The sequence below is a fragment of the Acanthopagrus latus genome, chromosome 23 (assembly GCF_904848185.1).
Source record: "Acanthopagrus latus isolate v.2019 chromosome 23, fAcaLat1.1, whole genome shotgun sequence".
In the NCBI taxonomy this organism is placed as follows: domain Eukaryota; kingdom Metazoa; phylum Chordata; class Actinopteri; order Spariformes; family Sparidae; genus Acanthopagrus; species Acanthopagrus latus.
This window is the reverse complement of record NC_051061.1, coordinates 2,135,402-2,153,708: the sequence shown is the minus strand read 5'-3', so window position 1 is coordinate 2,153,708 and position 18,307 is coordinate 2,135,402. Positions and strand designations below refer to the sequence as shown.

The 18,307-nt window shown below is 38.7% G+C and overlaps 1 protein-coding gene across 1 annotated transcript; it reads left to right on the top strand.

The window, feature by feature from the left end:
• The first annotated feature begins 414 nt into the window (after positions 1-414).
• cln3 (CLN3 lysosomal/endosomal transmembrane protein, battenin) lies at positions 415-17,584 on the top strand. The gene is made up of 15 exons (XM_037089698.1): positions 415-713; positions 811-847; positions 1,580-1,676; positions 1,777-1,860; positions 2,607-2,686; positions 3,960-4,045; positions 6,792-6,864; positions 7,761-7,904; positions 8,252-8,391; positions 10,902-10,954; positions 11,040-11,108; positions 11,271-11,326; positions 11,428-11,521; positions 12,781-12,921; positions 14,363-17,584. Exons 1-15 carry the CDS (start codon positions 659-661, stop codon positions 14,477-14,479), a joined length of 1,326 nt encoding a protein of 441 aa, XP_036945593.1. The 5' UTR covers positions 415-658; the 3' UTR covers positions 14,480-17,584.
• Positions 17,585-18,307: the final 723 nt, after the last annotated feature.

Sequence of the window (18,307 nt, the reverse complement as noted above, 5' to 3'; positions counted from 1 at the left end):
TTCATTAGCAGTATGAACACACTTAATAACATGTTTATTATGTAGTAAAATGTAGTTTTAACACATTTATGGACATTTCAAATTTGTTCTTCTCTTGTAACACCCATGTATAACTCCTCATTTGATGTATCTAATGACGCACAAAATTGATAATGAAAGCTTGATCATAGTATAACATTGCATAGTATAACATGCTATTTACAGTGTGTTATAAAGCATTAATCAAATCATCACCACAAGACTGTTTATGGTTGGATCACAGTCAACTGCAGCAAAGCCAAAACGAGTCGATGACTGTAAAATATTGTCTTTATTATATGAAACAACAGTGTAATTGATACAAGAATAACAGTCATGAAAGGTCCGGACGAGCTCAGTTTGTATCCCTATTAAAAAGCGTCTCAAAAGAGGAACCTTCACATATGGCTTGTTTCCGTGGGAATCTATTTGTATGAAACACCGAGTTTCACATGACGTCGTTAAACTTTAAAAAATGATCAGAAAGTAGCCACAGCCGTGTGAGGCACCGTTAGCGGTGACGTTGTGTGTGTGTTTGTTGAGGCTCGCTCGCGTGCAGCAGCCGCGGTGTCTGCGGCTCCGTCCGCCGCTCGAGCTGCTAGCCGGCTGTCGTCAAACTGACCCGGGACCGTCTGGGAACATGGAGCGGGCAGCCAGCGTCAACGCGGATCCCGTACACCTCCCCGACAGGAATGGTGGGTCTGTCATCTGTGCTCCGCTTCACTTCTGTATAAGTAAACCACGCATTGTCACACGGGCCGCTGAACGTGTTGTCTTATCTGTTGTTTACAGGCTATTGCACACAGCGGCGCAACTGGACTGGATTTTGGTGAGAAGAACCTGCTGTTTTAGACGAGCTGAAAACATAACGATAGTTTTCAAGACAAATAACCACTCAAAATGGTGCCAACAGTTTTCATTACTGCAAGTGTAATACAGAGTAAGGTACGCCCGGTATTAAATAGAGACTGACATGAATGCCTATTGTCAAACGTTATTAAAGCCACAGCTTCCTCTTGGCAGACAAATGGCAGGAACAGAAACCTTCTGCCTCATGTGATGTATGGCTAACTAATGAAACTCCTGACTTCTGATACCATAATTAGACAGAGAAAAAGACTTTAATATGATTTCCAGCTTCATACCATAGAAAGGAAATGCAAAACAATAAAAGACGGGAACAGTTTTAAGTCATGAATTGTTGATGCAGCCTGGTGCAGGGGCTAACCAGGGCTGCCTGTAATAATGCAGTAATCACACAGTAAGTATTAGAGCAGGGCATCATATTTTAATCAAGTGTCAAATACTGCTGATATTGTATTGTGTCCCTCTGTTACCTGTATTTTTATCATATATTTTCTCATCCAACTTCCACTTTTTAATTACTTTTGTATTTAGGGAAGGTTCTTGTAAAGACAATTCTTAACTCTTTATGGAATAAGACCATTCGCGTGTTCGATTTAGATCTGCAGTTCTTGTGGTGTCTTCTCAAAGTGGCTCAGCTGTCAGTTATTGATGCATCTGAATCTGCTGACGCTGTGATATCTTATCCCCTCTTGAGGCTCCTTGGGTTGTGCAACAACTTTGCTTATGTGGTGATGCTGAGCGCCGCCCACGACATCCTCAAACACCAAGAGTCAGGAAACACCACAGCATCTGTAAGAAGTCTAGTTTAGACGGATGAATATTGGGAAGCTACAAAGTGTGTATAGACGTACAGCTGTAAACCGTTTGACCCATTCCCTCTCTTCCATCTAGACTTCAGCCACACTGGCCTTGGATTTCCAAGGAGGGAACAGTAGCAACAGCAGCCGCTATGACTGCAACCCTGTTTCTACTGCGGTAAATAGACATTCACTGCACAACACAGCATAACTACAGAAGAGTGTTAGCGCCAGAGAGGAGAAAAGAAAATGAACAAAATTTCTGTGTAAGCTGCCCGAGCATGCGGTCCGTAGCCATCACTACGTCCTTTCAATTTCAGCTTGCATGAATGTGGACACTTCTTCCATGCCTGTGTGGTTTTTCCTTCTGAACAGACGTTCTTAGCACAATTTCTTCAAAGTCCTAATACTGACAACTACACACTGAACTACACTGTGTTTATTAGCTAAAAAAGAATTTCTTTTTTGTTACCTAAGCCGATTGGAAGTACATTTTCATCAGTTCATCTACACAAGGCATTTTGTTGAGGCAGCCACATGTGCTGTTTGACGTGGTCTCAAAAGGTCGACTTTAATCCTGAAATGTCAGCTTTATTCTTGACATTTCGACTTTTGTTGTTGAAGTGCATAAGGAAAATAAAAAAAAACTTCCTCCTGACGTTTTTTTTTTTTCTCACGCCTGGCCCTAATACTCTTCTATAACATATATCAGTATGATGATGGAGAATTATTCGCTTCTCACTATTGTGTTTTCTGTAACACAACAAAAGAACATGTTTTTGTATAAAATTAGTTAAAACTGCTTTAGGCAAAGAATCTTGCTCAAATGTTTTAATTTTCCTTTAGCACTTGTTATTTGGCACATCATGTGTGAAATGGAAACACTGATGTTTTCAATCAAAGACCCCACTCATTTCTCCTCAGGCTGTGCTGTTAGCTGACATCCTCCCAACGCTCATCATCAAGCTGTCTGCTCCGTTTGTCATCCACAAACTGCCTTATGGGTAAGACAGTAGTTATCACTCTTAAATTTGTTCATTAAAAGAAGAAAAAAAGAAAAGAAACACACAGCCAATATTTCAAGTTTTGGTTCACCCAACTAATTAAAAACTGGTTGCAGTCATTCCGTGTCTTAAACTGCCATTGAACAGGATTTTTTGTTTGGTTTTAAATGGGCTCTAAGAATTTGTAGCAATTGCCATGTATTAATAAAATTTTTAATAACCGTCTGTGAGCTGATTATATGGTGATGCAAAAAATTAGACCTTTGTCGATGATTTGTTTAACTTGTTCAATGTGGAAAACACTACGTGAGACAAAAGCTGTCTGTTTCCACTTAGAATGTGTGGCAACAGATGTCTGAATGTGGTGGTGAACTTTGCAAATTTGGCCAAAGTGGCCAAAGCCCACTTAGCGATCAGTCAATAAGTCAATTAATAGATCAAGCAATCAAAATGTAATCATATAGCACATTTGAAACAAATCAAATGCAATTTAATGATTTTGATAGAAATGTTGGGGTTTTAAAATGGATTAAACAACCAAATTGACCAAACATGGCCAAAAATGTTGATTTAGTAAGACAGTAATTCATGTTAATTTAGTAAGACAACAATTAAAGGTGAGTCCACAAGATGATAAAAGCCCCTTACCCAAAATAAGTATATTAAAGTGTAACTGTAAAACGAGAAAATAGAGCAACATAAATGAGGAACATGCTATCTGCACACAGGTGTCTGTAGCCTACAGTGCTGTTTGCCTCTGGGCTGATAATAGACAATGTGACTATTTACACTCAAGCGTAGGTAAATATTCAAGCTCCTCCCCTCTGGTTGGTGTCACAGAGCACTGTAAGCCAAAGTGAACAGACACAGAGACAGTTTCTTCCCTCAGGCTGTCACTCTGATGAACACTTAACAGTCAGAGTTAGTAAAACAGTGTGCAATAACCCCTGTTAATACCTGCACTATTTACAATTGCACTTTAGTGTGAATGTTTCAGTCATTATGTTTTTAATCGAATGTTTATTATAGGATTCCCTGTACTAACCCACTAAGGGCAAACTTAACCAGAGTCAAATTCCTTGTTTCCTAAAAAAAATAAGTGTAAATAATAACGTTTAATTATAAAACACTACATTAAACCCAAGCTAAGATGATGGTTTCCTACATTTAGAAATATTGATATTTTCAGCTCCTGTCAGATCCTCTATAAGGTTTTTTAGCAGCTTTTAGCATCATGGCTGAAAGTAGCATCACAAAATGTTCTGTTTTTCAGTTTCAGAGTCTTGTTCTGTGCGGTCATGGCAGCTACAAGTTTCTTGCTTGTGTCCTTCTCCTCAGCTGTGTGGATGAGCATTCTAGGTAAAGACACCTTTCTTTACAGAGCTATGGTTCATTTTAATCATGGATTTAATCAAAAGTTGTTTTCAGACAAAATGGTTCTTTTGCCCTGCCAAAATGAATGCCGAGGTGATGTAAGTAGGCTGGTGGTTAGTAGAACAACAACAACATGGAGGACTGTTGATTCTGCTGGACTGCACTGCTGGCCCATCTGTCTCTGTTTATTTCTATTATTTTAAGGCTGGTGTTATGAGCTGGAGTTTACATGGCTAACGTTTTACACTCATGTATTATTCAAAAGGATGTATTAAGGGTATGAAATTAGCACCTGCCAAGTGACGAAAGTGGTTTTGTTTGGCGAACACTGAGGGCTACCCACCACGCTGGCTGGTAAAAACTGAGCTGAGAATCTTGATTCAGGTGAAATTACGGGCATGCTGGTTCTGTTCTCTACTGTCTGTGACTTAGCATGCTTGTCTTCATAGAAGCGGATCATAACATTGTGATGGTTATTGCAACACTTACTGTAACATTTTGAGCAGAACTCTGCAGAAAACCCTACTAGGAATGGAACGTCAGTTGTCACAATGGCTGAGATCACCCGTGTTGGGAAGCTTGAAAACGAGGACATGGCTCAAGTTGTTTGGGATGACATCATGTTCCCATATCTTGGCATTGAATCTTTTGCCTCGGTTTAATTTCCTGTCGGCTTATCTTAATGTGGTCATTTCATAGAAATATGATACCATTTTTACCACTAATCTTGACCAGCTATTAGAGTTCACCATACTTAGACTGATCAGGGAACTGATGTTCATAAATTCAAGTTAAGTCTGTTTACATAGACTTTATTTAACACAGAAGTCTGTCGTGAAGATAAGGAGGCAAAAGCAGTTATGCAACAGAGGCAATCTTCCTCTGTCTGAATGTTTCTGTGGCAATTAAGGACAACATCTTGACCTTCCTCTAGCCACAGTTTTTTTTCATGCATGATCACAATCTCACTGAGGACACAAACCCTGCAGCAGGCCCAATGAGCCCCTGAGCTCAGGCCCCTGCTAGTGCTAGGACAGGATCTCTAGGAACACCTGTAACCCCCATTGGCTCTTCAGATACTGCTACTCTCTGTGCACTGTGTATATAAAAAACAATGGGACGAAATCTCAATTTACATCACTTATATTCTTACTATGTTGATTATAGGTAGAAGTGGCTGAGGGATTTTGGACGATGAGTGTGAGTAAATGTTGCGGGGCGAACTTCATCTGTAAATTTACTGATGCTCTGAATAAAGACCTTGTCACTTAAGATTTCAGCATTAGTATGTAAAAAAGCAGACTTTTGTTGTGTACTTACAGTATCTCAAATGTTTCCAAGCAGGTATCCCTGATTTTCTCTTACTTTGTTAGTACCCATTGAGTCAAGGGATTTACTAATGTTGTCTTAATTTTGCTCTTCTCTTTGATAATAAAAAGTTTCAAGAGTGGTTGAGAGCATTCTTACCAAGAAAAGAAAAAACATTGTGTTTATGCTGTCCACAGTTTGCTTGTTCAACGCATGTGTCCAAATTTAGATCATCAGCTTATATGTTTCTGAGGAATTTTAGTGGTTGGATTGTTTAATTTGTGGTTAAAAATACTGTTGGTCAATTGATCCTAATTAAGACTATAAAAACTCTGGGATGATCAGCTGCGTTCAGCAGTTGAATCATGGCTTACCTACTGCTACTAGATGCTTTGGCAAACCAGGCCTTACACAGAGATGCAATTTAAAAAGGTTATTTATCTGCTGCACAGTTAGGAAGAATCGGGTCAATAAACTGAAGTCAAATTCAAATAGAAATTGCTCACACTGAAAATGTATTTAGATAAAAGTCTGAATGGTAATGAAATGTGGAACTCAGAATGGGGAATAGTTAAATGTATATTTGTTACGTAAATCAAGAGGAAATAATCTGTACCTCTCACCAATACATGATTTTAGGCTACAGTAATTGTAATTTGTGAATGTACAGCACAAACAACTGAACTCAAAGGAATATCCTGACGGGTTACACATGATGTTTCTTATCCAGGAATTCATATTGTAAACCCTACCACTGACTGCTCTAGTAACAAACTGGTCACATTTTGCAAGTTTTGAAAAAGTCTTGTTGCTGTTCCATCTGCAAGAAAATCATTTTCACAATGTTGTCATATGGAAATGAAACTCTTTTAAAAAGCAAAGGGAAATGTTTTCTTTTTAGCAAAACTGTTGTCGTGTAAATGAGACTGAGTGCCATCAGGTAGATTTACAGAGTGTTCACTACCAAATTCCAGGTTTTGTCTTTGTTTTACTCACATGAATGTGACCCTGGTATCATTTATGTTCATTCACATTACTCCTGTGAGCATTTATTACCCCCTAACACCAGATTACCTCACTGCTTGCATTAGCTGTAAGATAATGAGCAATGGCATACACCAAGGGTGTAATGATTTAAATTCAGGTGAAGCTCTCACTTAGCTCAGCACGCAGCAGAGACTCTGGTTCTCCCTAATCTTTCCCCAACATTTTAATGTGATAACGTACATTTCTCCTCCAGCTCCAGTCAGCAGTCAATTATAGAGCAGAACTAAATGGTGCCTATGTAGCAGTTCAGTTTCAGTTTCAGACAGAGTAATAACTTACCTTAGTCCCCCTGTGATGATTAATTACTTGTTATTCATGAGCATTCCCAGGCATCTCTGTCTGTCACTGAGATGAGCCTCTCTATGACTGTTTCCAGGGGTGATCTTTGCCAGTATCAGCGCTGGACTCGGAGAACTGTCCTTCCTGTCTCTCACCGTTTTCTTCAGCAGGTAAATACTTATTTTGTCTCTTTCTCTCTTGTTCCAACCTGTACCATGTACAACTATAAATTGAGATGAGATGACAAGCTTAAAATTGAACTTCACATATTGCACCTAAAGTGTAAGGAATATTCTGTTACAGCAAAGGGCTCAAACAAGGGGTCATTATACAATACTGCATATATTATGCCGTTTCATAAACCTTTGTTGACATGTTGTAAAAACAGTGTTGATAAAAGACAACTTGTTACATGATTTACTTCAAATTGAACTTGTACCATTTATAACCAAGTTTTTTATTTTGACATCCTGCTGTCCAGGCAACATTTCATTATGCCTCATGATTACATGTATGGAAGCCTAATTCTGGACCAGTTTTTTTAAAAAAATACTAATTACTAATAATTACTTTAATTACTTTAATTTTAAGAAATATTCATTTTATAAATATGTATATGTTGTATCATATATTCATCAAAATTAAATATAAATTCATTATGTTGCTAAGGCAAATTATGAGATAGTAAATTGAAAAAAACTTCCCTTAAAAAACTTTACCTTACAAAAACTGTACCTTAAAAAAAAGATTTCATCACTTCTTGTTTTGGGAAGCTAGAAATAGGCTTGGCTTATTGTGAACAGAGGCTGTTCAGAATTGTCCTAGATATAGAAATATTTGTGGCAGTCAGAGATTCCTTTAATGAACCTTCAAGCAAGGAGCATCAAAAGTCCTGACAGACATGGTCCTTAATATAAACTTGAAATCTATTCATATGTTTTAAGAAGATTAATATGGTAAAATTCAGTATCAACCGTGTGTACGCATGTCTGTGTATCTCTCATGCTCTTGTGTTTTTTGTAGTATATCTGTCATCTGTCAAGCACTTGTTTCCCTTTTACTTCAGGGATGTACTGGGAGGTTGGGGCTCAGGTACTGGTGGCGCTGGTGTTGCTGGAGCCTTAGCCTACTCAGGCCTCACCCAAGCTGGCCTGTCACCCCAGATTACACTTCTCATCATGCTGGTTGTCCCATTTGCTATGTTGATTAGGTAAGTCTGGATGTACTTTGTTTTGCTATAAGTCACTCAGAGTTTGAAGGCACTGTCTACCTTCCTAGTCTCATTTTCTACAATATGGTTAAATCCAGCAGGAAAGACCACTGTTCTCTGCACTTCACTAAATTCTGTTTGTATGATGTATGTATTATGTATAACAATATAACTATGATATTTGGATTCCACAAAAAATTCAAATTGATTGGCTTTTAGTCCTTATATGTGCCCTTCACATGTCTTGGCTTTCTTCGCTGTTCATTCATTCTCTTGGTTCAGTCACAATACTAATAAACCATTCTTCTTATTTTCTTATTTATTGTTCATCCCAACGTCACCATCAGCTACTTCCTCCTGCTGGTTCCTCCACTCTCATTACCTCAGTGGAAAATCAGGGAGACCGAATATGCAGCTGTGGACTCCGATGAGAGACGGCAGCTGATGGACGGCTCAGAAGAAGAGGAGCAGGAGAAATCAACCCAAGGTACATGTCGCGCACTAACACACACTCCATTAATTGTTTTCATTAAAACTAATGTTATTAAAATACAGAGAAGCAATCCAGTGACAGCATAACTTTTAGAAATGCACCGATGTATGTTAGTTGCTTGGTGAGCAAGCTTATTTAATAGCAGTTTAACATTAGCTGCGGTTGTGCAATACATCATGTGCAACACATGAAAGACCAAAGCACAGTGAACTGCCTTAATCTAACCACATTAATCTGACTAGATTTGATCTTAACTGTAGTTTAGTTTCGTTTACATTTAGCAGACGCCTTTGACCAAAGTAGTTAACAGTTATTCATACACTGATGGAGGTGGCTGTCATGCAAAGTGCCGACCAATACATCAGAAGCAGTTTGGGATCAGTATCTTGCCCAAGGACACTTGTACATGCAGACCAGGGGACTTGAACCAGTAACCCTCAGACAAGATACTGGCTCTGTCCCTGAGCCACATCCGCCATTCTATTTATATATATATGCACTTCACACATTAAATGACTCATTATATTAGCATTTCTTGGAAATGTTTTATCATTTGTGAGATGCGATAACCACAGTGGCTCCAGCTGTGATATCTTGTTTTAGTTAGGGGAAGTCGTGTGACTTTGAGATATGTACATGCGTCTGCACTCAAGTGATAACATAATCTGCATGGTCTTGTTCGGGGAAAGAGATGTGATCAAGTTTAATGTGATGGAGACTGTCACACAATTAGCAGTAGAGCATAATATTTGTTCATATTTATTATATTTGATATTTACAATTTGTAGTTAGCGAATAAACAAGGTGGATCTGCTTAAAATAGGCCTGGAAAATGCATTGAAATATTGTCAAAATCACAATTTGGCCAAGTGCAATATCCAAATCTTGGGAACTGCAAGTCCTTGATTAAAATAAAATGTGTCGGTCTAACCACCCTGTTAAAAGAAGAAAGTTCTTCTTGCATCTAAAACAACCTAAAACAGGAATAGCCTTCCTACAAGAAACCCATACTCATAGCTCATTCAATAACCATCTGCTGTCACGATGGTCAGGTCAGGGGTTTCATTCCTCTTTTTAAGCCAGGTGTTTCAGTCCTCATCAGGACAGAACTGCTGTTTTCATTGCTTCCAGATCATAATACATATTCTCTCATACTAGGGGGGGTAATGTAAACTGTTAGCTAGACCTGGTTTTGGACGACCTTCCTCTAACCACAGCAACAGCGAGCAAGTCGGCCCGTTGCATTCAAGACATTTTTTGTGACTATGGTGTCTGTTATGTTATGTTCTTTACATCCATCTTACAGGGAATCCCAAAAAAACAAAACAAATCACATGTCAATCACACTCTAAGATCCGCTTGCCAAATGGCCACATTACTGCAGATCACTTACAAATCGAAGAAGCGTTCAGGGACTTCTACATCCAGCTATACACACTGTGGAATAGCATTTGATAAATAGCTTCAGCCATTTCCTCAATGCAGTCAGGCAAGTAAGAGATTTTCTCTGCTGCAGTCTCCATTGTTATGTTCAGTTCCCTATGAATCTCGCAGGCCAGGTTCCCCTCCTCCATCATTCACCTGGCCTGTATCACCCTTAGGTGAAGGTAAAGACCTGACTGAATGCGCCTCCTACAGGCTTATTTTGATTGTGACTTATTATTGACATTATCTGCTCTGCCTCTAAAGATGTCCGTGAGTGTCAGTCGGGTCGAATGGGTGTACTTGTTTTCTGTGCTTCACAGATTCAGTTTTACTTCACACAGCGGTCACCCCTGTCAATGTCCTTTGTAGGATGCATCGGTTCAGTCAAAATGACCATTCTACCAACAATTTTGTAACTTTTCCAGTCCTGGGTCCTTTTTTTCAACACCTCGATTCAATTATCTGTTCATATCCATGGTGCGGCAAATGCCCCACTGCATCAAACCATCTTTTCTAACTGTCCATTCAGGATTTTGTCCTTCAAGAATAGCACAGGAAGGGATTTGTACACTTTAATGATTTGTTCATAGAGCAAGGCATTCTGTTCTCTCTGAGCTGTCTGGCCCTTCACAGACCTAATACAGCAACCTGATATGTAGAGATACTGAACAAAGGTTGGACAATGGGCAAGTCAGTAAAGAGATAAACCCCCTAAAAAGGTTGTTTTTATTTTTAAGCATATGAAAATGTATGTATATATGACGTATTTGTATTGAACTTGAGACAAAGTCATGTTAGCTGTAAACCATCAGTCCAAAGAACAACTCATTTCTGTAGCCAAATATCTGTATTATTATTAAAACCTTAAACAGATTCCCATGACAGTTCCACTTATCGGAGTCACTGACTCTGTGGTTGTGACGCTGTAGTTGTGTCCTTACTTGAAACATTTTTTCAAAATCCAAACATCTGTGAAATGTTTGCACTGCTGCACTCTGTCTATTTGAATAAAGAGTCATTTTAAAGTTGTGCTGTTAATAACTACACAGGCCATGTTGTCTTCCCTCTGAATGTTACAGAGGACAGGCCCCTTGGACCTCTCACCTTCACAGAGAAACTGCACATCATCAAAGTAAGAATTAGAAGGTACTTTTCTCTTTACCTCAGACTTGAGTGTTTCAGTGTGTGTCTGGTTACACTGTTGATTCTGTGTGCAGGGCTTGCTGGGGTTTGTGTTTCCCCTGGGACTGGTGTACTTTGCTGAGTACTTCATCAATCAGGGCATGGTAAGTTCTCTGGTGCCCTCTGGCCTCACATTCATACCACTACATGGTGTTAAGTCAAATCCAGCTTCCCTCTGGTATAGGTAGGTATGAGTTGTAATGTAACACACTGAGAGATGGAACTGTGATTATTTTGATTATAATGTAGATTTTTTTCTTTTCCAGATGGAACTTTTGTATTTCCCCAACTTTTTCCTGTCCCATGCAGAGCAGTATCGCTGGTCAGTTAACTTCAGTAGAATGTTATTCTGAAGGAACAACTTATTTAAATGATCAAGGGTATGGACTTGCATTTGGTTGTTAATTGATTGTGTGTGCTCAGGTACCAGACGCTGTACCAGGTGGGAGTGTTTGTATCTCGATCCTCCCTGTGCTGTGTGAAGATAAGGAAACTGTGGGCTCTCTCTGCGCTGCAGGTGAGTAATTAAGTATAAAGTACAATTCATCAGAATAGGGGTGAAGCCTGACTTGATTACATATTCCTTACTTTATTATATTGTGAACGTATTTACAGAAAGTTAAACACCAACAATTAACAACAGTTTTTAGTTGGATATTCCTTTTCGTTCCACATTAGGCAACTAAATAAGTTCAAAGTTAGCAGCTTAGTAGGTGCAGTAATTATCTACAGGTTATTGAGTAAGTGTATATTATATATGTTGCTTGACCATAATTTAGGCTATCTTACTGTTGCCCTACAGCTGCACCTTCAAACACTTGCACCAAGACAATCATCTGACATCTAAGTTGCAGTTTGTTTTGAAAGTTGGTTTACTCGGGATAGATTTGAGAACCGAAAACTACAATTAACAACAAAACAAAACTGAATTTCCATATTTTGGTATTTGTTGTTGACCAAACTTCTGTTGTAAAATGCCACTATGTTTTTATATAAGAGTTTGAAATCTAAATGACAGCTGTCAGCTCATAAAACTAATGATCGGTTAATCTTTACAATTGTAAAGATAGACGATAGTCTAACAATGCCGTAGCTGTCAGTACTGAAAACATGTTTTATACAGAAGATCAAATTGAATCGTGATCTTGAAATCACTTGGTTGGTCGGTTTGTTAGCAGGATTACACAAAAACAGATTTCCAACAAACTTCACATAATAGACCTCATTAACTCTTGATACAGATGCACAAATGTTTTCTCAATTTCTTTAACACTGTGCAGTGTTTTTCAACAATTTCATTAATCTCTGAGAGAGTAATAAATGGATCTTTTCCAGTTTCATGGTCATGATCATGATCCAGTTTTGATTTTATTGATTTTTTACATTTTGTTTTTAAGAACCACAATCATCGATCCTCATCACCAAACTGTGCAACCCAAGCTGTCAATAAAAAAAGTTCGAACAGTTATCAAATCAGTGTTTTGAAGTGATGCACAGCCACTGGTAAATGTAAAATGATACTGACCCCTTATCATCAAAACTACAGGTATAGTGGTATAACCCACAGACAGCAGTACAAATACAATTAAAATGGAAATAAGCTACAAACCTTGCTTACTTCATATTGCTTACCAAGTAGCCAAATTTGTTCAGATGTCACATTCCTGTTGATATGTATCTTGTGACTGTGGACCCATGTGGGTTTCAATGCAGTTTGTGACATGCTGACTCCCAGGCTCTCTGTTCTTCCTCTCCCCTCCTCTCTGCCCTCCACAGGTGGTGAATGCAGTGTTGCTCCTGTTTGCAGTGCGTTACCAGTTCCTGCCCAATGCCTGGCTGGTGTTTACTATTGTCCTCTATGAGGGTCTGCTAGGTGGAGCTGCTTATGTCAACACCTTCTACTTCATCAGCAAGGAGGTCAGGTCAACTTTCCATCAATTGCTTTGTTAAAAAAGTACTATAAAGTCTTTTGTTGTGGGTAATGTAGGGACCAGAATTTGAACAGAAAGAAGAATGTGTGGAATATAAAAGGTGATACATCACATATGCAGTCATACTCCCCAACACCTGTAAACACAATGTATTGTGGAAATTGGTGGAGCTACTTTAGTGTGAGCTTGTTGCCATGACACAATCTATATTATGTACATTTTTACAGCAGTTTCTGCATCTACAAAGGACTGTCAAATCTACCACGTTTTTTTTTTTTACAAAAACAGATTAGTATTTTTGCTTAACTGCTTCAAGTGGTCAGTGGTGAGAAACAAATACATTTTGATCCCTTTTGAATTGTTCAAACATGATGTTTGTGAAGAAAACTTTTGCAATTCAACTGAGTCACTGTTTGTCATAAAAATGGCACCAAATTGTCTAGTTTTGAGTTAAACCGGTCAGTGAACAACATCATCTCACTCAGTACACGTCTCTAACAGCAACATGGCCGTCCCAGCAGGTATTTAAAAAAGATTGAAATCATAAAAAATCTGCTCATATTGACAACTGCAATGATGTAAAAGGGGAGTTGGTCAGTTCTGTGAGCTGCTAAGTATTTGTTCTGAAATAAGGTCCCGTGGTGGTCCAGCGGAGGAGGAGGGAAGAGAGCAGCTGAGTGTGGAGTGTGACCTGGCAAATTTGTTACACCAAAAACATTAGTGGAGATGTACATTGTGTTAGGACTAAAATGTTTTTACCAGTCTATCATCACTCACAGCTCTACCTACACCTCGAAGGGCAGCGCCCAGTTGAGCTGGCAATAATAACGTAATATGCATCATCTGGTTAGACTTCGAAAGTAAAGCTGTGGTTGACAAACATTTAAAATATTATGATTTTTGATAAGTTATTAACGTTGTGAAACAGTTGCAGTTCAGTTAGGTTTAGGCACGAAAAGCTGCCCATGCTTTGGAATAAAATAATTGAAGTTATACGTTTCATACCACCAGATAAATTACCTTACTTTAACACTGTCAGAACCCTGTTCAGCTGGGGGCAGATCCTGTGTATTACCCATCCAACCATCCTGAACCCCCACCGCCCTGGATCCTGACTTCTCAGGCTCTATTTATGACTACACTATAGGGGTGCCTCCAAAACAGATGCTTGGGGCCTGACCTTCATGACTATTTGAGACTTACGACTTACATTACAGATCAAATGTTTATTATTCAGGCTGTAGTGGGTTGAGTGTATTATATTAAAAGATGATACAAATGTTTTGTCCATGATCTCTATATTATTATTATTATAATTATGATATTAACATATATTAACATACAGCAGAATAATCACCTTGTATACTCAATCATTGCATTCATCATCATCATTGTACATGAAATGCCACCTGTCTTCTCTCCCACAGACTGAAGACAGACAGAGGGAGTTTGCCATGGCTGCTGCCAGTGTAGGAGACAGTCTGGGCATAGCTCTGGCTGGACTCGCTGCTTTCCCTGTGCATAGATACTTCTGCTCCCTTTGACCCAGCCCCCACACTGACCGGCGCGATGAATAAGCATGACGTGGGTGTGTTCCATTTGAAGGATTTTTTTTTTTTTTTAACCAAAATGAGACCAACTGACAAAAGCAGACTATACTCCTACATGCTTTACTGAATGAAGCTTCACCACCACTGTGCCTTACCGACCTTTTCACCAACTTCCACTGCTTTTTGGGATACATATGCAGGACCATGCTGTTAGCATTATGATAAGAGCCTGTGATCCCACACTATAGATCCCACGATATGAGTGATTTTCAACCAGGAGGTCATGGTTATAGTTTCCTTTACTTCATTTACATTCAGGGTATTTAGCAGATGCCTTTGTCCAAAGCAGCTTGCAGTTATTCATACACTGATGGTGGTGGCTGCAATGCATGGTGGCGACACACACATCAGGGGCAGTTTGGGGTTCAATATCTTGCCCGAGGACACTTCAGTATGCAGACCAGGGGAATGGAACCAGCAACCTTCCGATAACAAGACATTGGCTCCAGCCCTGAGCCACAGCTGCCCAAGGGGTTTGGTGGTTTGCACAACCTAAGAGGGCCTGGTGCCTGTGAAAAGTAGAGTATACTGTCATATAACTGCAGAGGCAATAGCTTGTTTTGCAGAGCAATATTAGTTGTGCTTTCTGCTTGATGAGAAATACCACTGTGTCTTTTAGCTGCTGTCCATGATGTCTGTAAGCAGAATGAAGTAGAATGTTTTTCTTTTCATACACTGACAGTTTATTTTAGCAGAGTTTAATTTATTGACCTGAATTGTTTCTGAATGATGGGGCAGAGTAGAGCATCTCATTGTCAAATATAACACCTGCTGTGTCGTCTGGTCATATAGTTTGAAGACCTGTTGTTAGTGGACAGTACAGTTTGAGTCAAACTTGACCAAAAAACAGACTTCACTCATTCATCTTTTTTATGATAATGAAGTCTTAAGAATGGAAAGTGTTGAATAACATTCTGTTGCCATTATTACATTTTGATGTCGTGTCCCCACTACTGGCACACAACTGAGGAGCCCAACCATTTAGTACTGCCTGTTGCACCAACATTTGAACATATTTTCGACTTAAAACAGATAAAGAAATAGTAACACAATTATTTCTTTGACTCTATTTACAAAAATCACAACCAAAAGATTTAGGTGCCGCCAATAGATTAAATTGTTTTATGGTTCCTTCTGTGTTCTCAGAGCCAGGTTGAAAAAAGCCATTACTCGACCAACTAATGAACTATATTGTTGCTATTTTTCTTGTTACTAACTGGCGCTCTTGAAACAGGCGACAATGAAGTGACAGAAAAAGCCTTTCACAGGTGCATCTCGATAAATTACAAAAGACCACTTAGAAAAAGGATTTTTAATACAGAAATCTCTGCCTTCTGAAAAGCGTGTTCTTGTACCTGCACTCAGTACTTGGTTGGGGCTCCTTTTGCATGAATTACTGCATCAGTGTGGCGTATCATGGAGTCGATCAGCCTGTGGCACTGCTTAGGTGTTATGGAAGCCCAGGTTGATTCGAAAGCAGCCTTTAGCTCATCTGCATTGTTGGGTCTGGTGTCTCTCATCTTCCTCTTGACAACACCCCATACATTGTATATGGGGTTCGGGTCAGGCGAGTTTGCTGGCCAATCAAGCACCGTAATCCCATGGTCATTAAATCAGGTACTGGTACTTTAGACAGTGTGGGCGGTTCTTTTCCTCCTTAGCCCCGGCAGGACACTTCTGACATTGTGTCTAGTTCAGGAGTGGCTTGACACGAGGGATGCGACAGTTGTAGCCCGTGTCCTGGATACGTCTGTGTGTGGTGGCTCTTGGTGCACTGACTCCTGCCTCAGTCCACTCCTTGTGAAGCTCCCCCAATTTTTTTAATGACTTTTGATTGACAATCCTCTCAATACTGAAATGATCCCTGTTGATTTTGCACCTTTTCCTACCACACTTTTTCCTTCTACTCAACTTTCTATGAATATGCTTGGATACAGCACTCTGTGAACAGCCAGCTTCCAGAGCAATGACCTTTTGAGTCCTACCCTCCTTGTAGAGGGTGTCAATTACTGTCTTCTGTACAACTGTCAAGTCAGCAGTCTTCCCCATGATTGTGAGGCCTACTGAACCAAACTAAGAGACCATTTAAAGGCTCAGGAAACCTTTGCAGGTGTTTTGAGTTAATTAGCTGTTTAGAGTTTAACACTTTGAGACTACAATATTGAACTTTTTCACAATATTATAATTTACTGGGATACTAAATTGTGGGTTTCCATGAGCTGTAAGCCATAATAATCAAAATTAAAACAAATAAAAGCTGACATTTCTCACTTTGGGTGTAAAGAATGTATATAATATATGAGTTTCACTTTTTAAATTGAGTTACTAAAATAAATTACCTTTTCCAGGATATTCTAATTTGCATTCTAAGATGCACCTGTAATCTATGTTTCTACTTAAGACAGCAAAGGTCTTTTTGATGTGGCTTTGCGTGTTAGATTTTATATTCAGTAACAATCTGGGAAACAGAACAATATTTAGAGATTTATACTGCTAATAATGGAATTTGAATTAATGTGAAATCAGTGAAAGACTAAGACAGTCATAACAAAAGACAAAGGCAACATTTTTGGGTGTGCCTGTCACCATCATTAACATCACCAGGACATTTAATATGTGCACTTTTGTTTTGCTCAAGTTCTGCTTTTTGCTCCAAAAAACAGTTTTCCTGTTATCTAAAATCAACCCTTGTTTTTTTCTCTTGAACATGTGCACATTCCTACTGAAATGTTACCATCAACATTTGATCATTATGCTGCTGCAGTTAAATATTAACAATTTTGCGACAACTTTTTTTCTTTTGTACAAGACAGATCATCCTCAGAACATATAAATGAATCTTGATCTTGAACTTGCTGATTGTGTTGCTTGTGCTTGTTTGATCAAAATGCAGTGATCTCCAAAGGTTTCAGGTGTCGAGGCTTAAAAACTGGACAGATCGCATTAATCATGGTAACTGTTATGTAGAATAAAACTATAAATAAATTATGCAGTGTATTTCTAAAATGTGTTCTGTATTATAAAGTTTTGTCCATGGGATGCTATAATTGTACTGTGATTATTATTTTTGATCATGCAGGACCATCTGTTAGTAACCACAACACAACATATCTACCTGTCAACTACACCAACATGAAAGCTGTTACTCATGAACGTTTCTTATTAATGATTAATCTTATGTTTATTTTCTCAATTACTGGACTCATCATTTGATTTGTGAAAGGGATCAAAACAGTGAAATATGCCCATTAAAGTTTTATAAAGCCCAAGGTGATCATATCACTTGTTTTGTTGGACTAACAATTAATGACCTATCACCCTGACAGAGAGAAGTAGCAAATCCTCTCAATTTAGGGTCTGAAACAAGAGCATGTTTATTTCTAGTAGGGGAATAACTGATAAATCAACCATCATAATGGCTGAACCATTATCTGTTTATTTACTGAGTAATCAACTGTATACAATCTAATAAATTGATAGTTGAGCCACAGTTTGCGGAATAATTATAATAATCATTGTACAGCTATAATTAAACATTTGTATTGAGTTTGAAGAATTTAAGATCCAATTCAGATGTTTTGCTTAAAAACAAAATAACTTCAGAATCAAATGCTGTGTCTGACATTTCCAAATCTAACAGCATAGCTACTAATTAATTTATTGGAAACAAAAGTATTCTAAGTTAAGTGGTAATTACCAAGCAATGTCTTTGAAATGTCTGTGTAATTGCCCCCCAATTAACCACCCTCTCTCTCTCTCTCT

What these genes read in the sequence shown, in the direction of transcription:
- cln3 (XM_037089698.1), top strand. Translation starts at nt 659, where the DNA reads ATGGAGCGGGCAGCCAGCGTCAACGCGGATCCCGTACACCTCCCCGAC. An exon ending in ACACCTCCCCGACAGGAATG is followed by an intron (nt 714 to 810) that starts GTGGGTCTGTCA and finishes TGTTGTTTACAG; the next exon opens with GCTATTGCACACAGCGGCGC. An exon ending in AGAAACTGCACATCATCAAA is followed by an intron (nt 10,955 to 11,039) that starts GTAAGAATTAGA and finishes TTCTGTGTGCAG; the next exon opens with GGCTTGCTGGGGTTTGTGTT.